Source organism: Gossypium arboreum, chromosome 2 (genome assembly GCF_025698485.1).
Source record: "Gossypium arboreum isolate Shixiya-1 chromosome 2, ASM2569848v2, whole genome shotgun sequence".
In the NCBI taxonomy this organism is placed as follows: domain Eukaryota; kingdom Viridiplantae; phylum Streptophyta; class Magnoliopsida; order Malvales; family Malvaceae; genus Gossypium; species Gossypium arboreum.
This window is the reverse complement of record NC_069071.1, coordinates 37,800,112-37,808,549: the sequence shown is the minus strand read 5'-3', so window position 1 is coordinate 37,808,549 and position 8,438 is coordinate 37,800,112. Positions and strand designations below refer to the sequence as shown.

Below are 8,438 nucleotides of genomic sequence, written 5' to 3'. Positions count from 1 at the left end.
TGCCATCTCAACTAGCCGAAACTAAGTCGGTATTGAACACTTAGTGCCTTTAATAGCCGAAGCTAGTTTAAATCGCACACTTAGTGCCAATGCTTTCAATTCATCATTATATCATCCAATTCAATTATATACAAACCATGTATAATAAAGGCATCAAAACTTACTTAACATTATATTTTAAGTACGAACTTACCTCGTACTCGGAATTTGTCGACTCAGACTATTTTTTCTACAATCTTCGATTTCCCTCTGTCTAAGTCTGAATTCCTCTTTTCTTGATCTAAATGTATTAAAAAATAACACTATTATTCACCAAATAATTCAAAACAATCCATATGTACACAATTAAGGCATTTTGCAAACTAGACCTCACATTTTCACATTCGACACTTTAGTCCCTATTTCACAAAATCACAAAATACACATAATTTGCATATACACAAGCTTAGTCGAATTCTCCTAGTACTTATACTAGTCCACACATTTCATTTATTTCACATTTTAGTCCCTCAAAATAATATTTTCACAATTTAGCTCAAATTACTCAATTTCATAAAAAATCCAAAAACAAAACATTTAAACCCAACATCAAGCTTCCGTAATTTATCAACTAACATCACAAAGCTCACATTTTCATCAATGGCACATTTCAAAATCATTTCCAAAATCATAAATTGAAGCATGGGTTTGATAGTATACGAAGCAACGATTACCAAAACATAGAAATATCAAAAACCGAGCAAAACATATACCTAATTCACCAATTCAAAGTGCCGAACCCTAAGTGAGCTTTCTCTTTTCTTTTTCTTTGTATTTTCAGTGGAATAGCATGAACAAATGGCTAATTTCATGCTTTTGTTTTATTTTAATTACTTAATAAAAATTTTCCCATTTTGCCCTTTTATAAACAATTATAAAACCTTTTAATGAATGATTGCTTTAGTCCATTAACATTCCCAATGGACAAATAACAACATAAGGACCCTTACTTTAGAAAGCCAACTCAAATAGGCACTTTAACATCTAGCACATAGCTTTTACATTTTACGCAATTTGGTCCTTTTTGCAAATTAAGCACACAAATAGTTAAATTTTCACACAAGACTTTCACACATGTCAATTCACTTATAATAGACACAAAAAATAATATTAAAATATTTTTTTAAGTCAGATATGTGGTCCCGAAACCACTATTCTGACTAGGGTGAAAACTGGACTATTACATCCGTAACATGGAAACATGGAAGATATCATGAATGCGCTCAAGTTCAGGCAGCAATAGAAGACGATAAGCAACCAGTCTCAATCACATCGTAAGGCCCAATGAACCTTGAACTAAGCTTACCCTTCTGCTTGAACCTCAAAACCTTCTTCTAAGGTGAGACATTCAGAAACACCTTATCACCAACCTGATATTCGATATCTCGATGTCTCAAGTCAGCATAAGATTTCTTCCTATCTAAAGCAGCCTTGTAACACCCCGGACCCAAGACCATCGCCGGTGTCGGACACGAGGGGTTAACAAGCCAAGTTCACATATTTTGCCCACCAATTTGACATTTCCAGTCAGGCTGGAAAACTGCGTCACCGTCGTCTTAAAAATCATATCTCGAGTTTCAAAACTCGGAAACTGGTTTCGTAAATTTTCCCTGAATTTAGACTCATATATCCATCCATGGATTTATTTCTAGAATTTTTGGTCAGGCCAATTGGTACAGTTTATTAGTTAAAGTCACCCATGTTACAGGGATCGACTGCTCTGACCTTCGCGCGTTATAACTTGAATACCTCTCTGTGCAGGGCTTTAATACTAGTGCCGTTTGTTTCTAATGAAACTAGACTCAAAATCGAATCTGTACATATAAGGCATGACTCCTAATTCTTTCTGGATAATTTATAGTAAATTTTTAAAGTTGCGACAGGGGACCCAGAAACCGTTCTGGCCCTGTCTCACAATAGCTTTAATATCTCTTAACATGTAACTCCTATGACCATTTCGTTTCTTCCATATGAAAATAGACTCATCAAGGTTCATTTACATAGCTTATTCACTAATTAATACCATTCCTACAAATTTTTGTGATTTTTCACATTCACGTCACTGCAGCTGGCAGCATCTGTTTTTAAGGTAGGTCTTACCTATTTTGTAGTCTCCATGAACCAACTAGTCTTGCCATACATAGGTTCATATATGATCATTTTAACCATACCAATGGCTGATCATGTGACCAACACTCCCATTTCCAATCCAATATCACATCATGACACCATATATATACATACAAACCACAAATAGTCTAAGTTCATGCTTCCTTTTATGAGCCATTTTCGCATGGCCGTATACATATACATCACCACATTTTTAAACCAACAAGGGTAGTCCTATACATGCCATTTCAAAGTTCAACCAAAATTTATACCAAAATAGAGGCGTTGATAGTGTGGATGACTTGACTTTATTGATCCCGAATCCGATTGCTATCGGCGAAATCTATAAAACAGAGAGCCAAAGCAACGGGGTAAGCATTTTTATGCTTAGTAAGTCTTAAGGAATATAATCAGCTTTAATTAAAGCAATACATTCACATAACCAAATGCATCATTCCATTCATACACATTCACATAGTCATTCTTACTTCACACTTCATCATTATATACTTTCACAAAGTATCGATCAATTCAATAGCTGAAATTCGTTAGACGATTGAGCGAATGTTGCTCAAACATGTCGACTTTCCAATGCACATATAAACGTACCTTATTCTTTGGGCTTTTCGAGCGTACTAATTGAATTCATTACAGCAACCAACACTCACCTCCAGCCCAAGATTCTTCGGAATATAACCGGATATAACCACGTGCACAAATGCCTTCGGGTCTTAGCCCGGATAGAATGACTCACACGAATGCCTTCGGGTCTTAGCCCGGATGTAGCCACTAGCACAATTGCCTTGGTCTTAACCGGATATAATTTCCAGCATTAACGTCTTGGGGCTTAGCCGGATATCATTCAATCTCTCATGCGCACATACATCAATAATCATTGGACATACATATTTCATTTTCGTTACTAAGGCTCAAACACAATTATGATCACTAGCATAATCGCCCGGGACTTAGCCCGGTATCATTCAAATACTCATACACACATAATCAATAATCAATACACATCCATACATCATTTCACATAATTCAAGTAGGGTCACTTCTTGAGGACTTACCTCGGATGTTGTCGAAGCGGCTTTTACGGCTATTCGATCACTTTCTCCTTCCCTTGTCCAATTGTGGCCCTCTAAGCTCTTGAGCTAATTCAAACAAATTCAATTTATTAAAACCTCATTGTGCTAGCTTATGGCGAATATGACAAGGAGTTTAAATGGTCATATGGCCACCCTTTAGCTTGAATACACAATGGTCATGCACATTTTATACTACATCAAGCAATTCAATACAATTTATTCGAGCATCAAGGAAAAGCTAAGGCCTTCAATAGGCTACCCAAGGCCGAATATTCATGTACATGTTGAGGCCAATTATGCACTTAATACCTCACAAAACAGCATGCATTTTACTAGTTAATGCTTTGCATATTGTAGCTCAAAACTTATAATATAGCATCAAGCACTCATATGTGTGCTAGGCCGAATGTGCTTGCAATTTCACAATTATTCTTCAACATCTTCTTCTTTAAACAAACATATTCATCACTTCCTTCATAACCAAAACATCATGTGCAAACATATATATACATATATGAGCATGGCGAATTTCAAGGTGTCCATAGCCATCCAAAACACAAATTTTAACTAACATGCAAGAAGCATGAACCATGCTCATGAATGCATCATGGCGAATATGACAATCATGCCCTTTTCAACTTCAATCATGGTTAAACAAAAGAAAACTCAAAATCTTACTCAAGAGTAGACAATCCATCATTGCATGCATCATCATCAAGCTTCACACTTAGCATGCAATGGCTTTATCACCATAACAACTTTGGCCAAATACCATTTCCATGGCATAATAAAGATTTGAGCCATGGCTAACATGCACATCAAGTTAGCAACCAAAACATGCATGAAACTCCCAACACAACCTCATACATACCTTAATCTTGATGCAATTTAGCCAAATCTCCTTCTAGATCTCTTCTAAACCAAGCATGAAGCAAAAATCCTCCCCTTTTTCCTTAGTATTTTCGGCCAAGAAGTGAAAATGGATGGACAAAATTTCTCCTCTCTTTTCCTTTACTCACGGCAACAAGGGCATCCAAGCTCATCTTTCTCTTTTTTTTCATTTTTTATGCTTATTTTTATTATAATACTTCCTACATAACTCACTAGCCAAACATGTTGGAAACATGTTTTCCCTTGCCCATAATTTGTCATGGCGGCCATCCACCTTAGGAAATGGGATAATTGACATGCAACTCCATTTATTTCACTTCATGCATTATTAGGCCACTTAAAAATACACCTATCACATTTTCAAGTCCTAGCACATGGGTCCTTTCTTATAAATTTGCACCTAATTAATAAAAATCAAGACACGAGATATTTACGCATACAAATTCCACATACAATAAGCACAGAATATAACACCTAATTATTCTTGTGACTCGGTTTCGTGATCCCGAAACCACTCTCTGACTAGGGTCACATTAGGGGTGTCACAAGCCTTCAACCGCTCATAAATAATTTCGCCTTGTCCTTGATTTCATGAACCAAATCCGCACCCAAATTCCTCTCCTTCTCCATGTTAAACCAACATAGTGGAGTCCTACACTTCCTACCATAAACTGCCTCAAACGAAAACATCAGAATACCCCTCTGATAATTGTTGTTGTACACGAACTTAGCCAACGGTAAATGTCCATCCGAATTGCCACCAAAATCAATAGCACAACTCTGATGCATATCCTCGAGAATCTAGATCATCCTCTCAGACTGATCATCTAACTTCAGATGATACCCTATACTGAAATAAAGCTTCGAACCTAAAACCTCATGGAACGTCTTTTAAAACCTCGACGTAAACTGTAGATAACTGTCTGATATGATAGAAACAGGAACTCCATGTAATCTGACAACCTCTCTAACATAAAGTTCGGCCAACTGTTGAAAACTGTAATTTATACGCACAAGAAATCAATATGCACACTTCGTAAACCGATCCACTATCACCCAAACTGAATCCTTCCGAGATGGAGTCAATGGCAAACGCGAAACAAAATCCATCATGATTTGCTCCCATTTCCACTCTGGTTTCTTGATCGGCTAAAGCAAGCCGGATGGACATTGATGCTCAGCTTTAACCCCTTAGAAAACTAAACATCTACTAACAAAATCCGCTATGTCCTTTTTCAACCTAGGCCACTAATACAAAACCTCAAGATCTTGATACATCTTATTCCCATTAGGATGCATAGCATATGGATTATTATAAGCCTCAATAAGGATCATATGTCTCAGATCCTTGTCCATCGGAACACACATTTGACCTCTGAAATAAAGGACACCTTCAGCATTGAGACCAATATCTCCAAGGACACCTAACTTAACTTGACAGATACGACGCTCCAAAATCTCATCAAATGGTTGTCTCTCTTGAATTTGCTATGGAAGTGTCGGCTTTATGTAATGGCCTAAATTCAAGGTTATCGGAATAGTGGTTTCGTAACCACAAATCCGATTTAAAAAGAAATTTATTTCAATATTTTTGCATGAAAATTGATATGATAGGAAAATCGTATGAAAATATTGATAGAAAATTTTTTTACCGATTTAGTGGTTAGTTAGAAAAAGAAATTATTGAAGAAATTGGGTAAAAACAAGGTATTGGGACCTCTATCTCATAAAACTAAGTCGAAAATAATTTTATAAATATTTATGAAATGTTAGTAATATGGTATTAAAATTTCCTAAAATTTCGTTAGGAAATTTTAATGTTTGGATAGTTAATTAAATAAGAAGGACTAAATTGTAAAATGTGTAAAAGTGGATGGGATCATTAAATAGCTTAAGTGTCTAATGAGAGAGGATTTAAAAGGCAATTAGACCCAAAATTTATTTGGGCTGGACGGCAAGGGCATGAAATCAGCAGGAAAATTGATAAATTAAGGGCAAAATTGGAATATTGCAAAATTAACTAAATAAAACTAGGACTAAATAGGAAATATCTAGATTTATCTTCATTTCTCTTCAATTCCAGCAGCTAAAAACGCCATAGGAGGGTTATCTAAGCTGGTATTCCATAATTTTTGCACCAACTGAGTTAATCCTTGCATTTTTCTTGTAATTTTTGTGTTTCTAAGACTTTTACAACTAGGTCCTACTATTAAATTCATTAGTTTTTGATTTCATGGATGAAATTGAAAGTCACCATGGTTGAGTACTGTAATTTTATGATGAAATAGAATGAAATTAAAGCTTTAATTTGTTTATGAGATGATTTTATTAGGTAAGTTCAATAGAAATTGATTTTTAGGACCTAATTCTGAAAATGCTTGGAATTAAAGTCTATTGCTGAAATTTTGATTCCTAAAGGTTGTAAACTAGTTTAAGGTGATAGAATAAAGTATTAATTGATAAAAATCAGCTCAATTGAGAGGCTAATTGAGTAGGGATGAAATTGTTTTTTATTAAAAGCTTAGGGGAAAAATGGTAATAAACAGCTTGCGCAAAAACAGTTTGGACAGCAGCAGTAGACTAACTTTAAAAAATCACTATAAACTTTAGAAATCAAATTAGAAGATGAAAAAAATGTTAAATTAAATCTTATTGAGTCTAGTTTCTTATAGAAGAAACAGTGTAAGCAATTGAATTGTAAATTATGAGATATAATGAATTTTGTGAGACAAGGTCAGAATGAATTCGGGTTCCCCTGTTCTGACTTTGTAAAATCACCAAAAATTGGATAAAAATAATTAGAGGCTTAAATTTATATGTTTAGAATCCTGAATGAGTATATTTTTAAGAGAAACAAACAATAACATCATTTGAATCCTGTATGAAGAGATAATTAATTTTTAGTGAAGAAGGGTCAGAACTGTCAGACAGCAGAACAGGGGTGACTTTAAAGAATAAACTGTACTTATTGGCTAAACCAAAAATTCTGAAACTTTTATGGTAAGAATATATATGAGTCTAGTTTCAGGAAAAATTAATGGATCTTAATTTGGGGTTCCGTATCTCGAGTTATAAATAATTTAGTGACTATGACTCAAATAGACAGCTTTGAATAAACTATAAATAATAATAAAAAATTATAGAAATTGTTGCATATGAACATGAAATGTTTTAAATTGATAATTAAATTTATTTATTTAGATCCAGAAGATTCAAATATGAAGCTATATCGAGGAAAGGAAAAATTTCAGGATTAGTATATTTTTGTACACGAATAAGGATCAAGGTAAGTTCGTGTAACTTGAATTATATTCTTAAATTGCTTGAGATTGTATGTTATTGATGTGAATATGAATTGAATGTTCATTGTATGAAAATTAATGAAACATTGATATATTTGATAAAATGGGAAGAAATCCCGTTTGAATGAAAGGAAAATTTGATGGATCTCTGAAAAGGAATTGACGGTAAAAAAGATCTAGCCTGGACGGGTGATCCTATCCTGATATAGCCCTCCCGAAGAATATGTGTAAAATGGATTTAGCCCGGACGGGTAATCCGAATTAGGGTCTGAATTTAGCCTAGACTGGTAATTTAGATCCAAGCTCATTAGAGTAATTGTCGTTGCAGGGGATTTAGCCTGAACTGGTAATCCCGCTGCAAGGTTGAGGTTCGCGGGAGTATGCTCTCTGAAATGGAAATGTGTGCACATGAATATGAATTGACGGACTCGGAATTGTACACTAAAAGTGTACCTCTGAAAATCCATCGAAATTCCGATAAATTCAACGGGATAAATATGGAAAAATAAAAAGGAAATAGAAATCATGGTATTGATGAGCTCATCAATCATAGTATATATTATTGGTACATGGAAATTATTGTACTAACTTGAATGTTGAGTTTGTGCATGTTAGGGTAATAATGCATTGAATGGATATATGAATGTTTATTGTATTGTATTGAAAATATTAGGTAAGTATAATTCTTGTTACATGAGCTTACTAAGCACAAAGTGCTTACCCTGTTTCCTTTTCCCCTATTTTGTAGTGTTAAGAGCTCGGAGGTCGGATTTGGTCGGAGACACATCACACTATCAACCTCAGGATTTCGGTATATAAAAAAAACTTTATTTTGGAAATCAATGGCATGTATAAGCTAATAAAGTAAATGTTAACGTGAAATGAATATAAAGTTAGCCATTAATATGGTTAACAAACCTGGTTTTGGGTATGTAATGACGTTATCTTATAAATATGCATGAATTTATCTTGAAAACATGTTGAATTGGTTTGGTTGAAGTGGATT

The 8,438-nt window shown here is 34.6% G+C and overlaps 1 protein-coding gene across 1 annotated transcript; it reads right to left on the bottom strand.

Annotated features, from left to right (window-relative positions):
- Positions 1 to 4,682: 4,682 nt before the first annotated feature.
- On the bottom strand, positions 4,683 to 5,486 carry LOC108466416 (uncharacterized). The gene is made up of 3 exons (XM_017766739.1): positions 5,391 to 5,486; positions 5,187 to 5,279; positions 4,683 to 4,931 (listed from the first exon to the last, which is right to left on the bottom strand). The coding sequence occupies exons 1-3, from the start codon at positions 5,484 to 5,486 to the stop codon at positions 4,683 to 4,685; spliced, it is 438 nt and encodes a 145-aa protein (XP_017622228.1).
- Between the last annotated feature and the right edge of the window lie 2,952 nt (positions 5,487 to 8,438).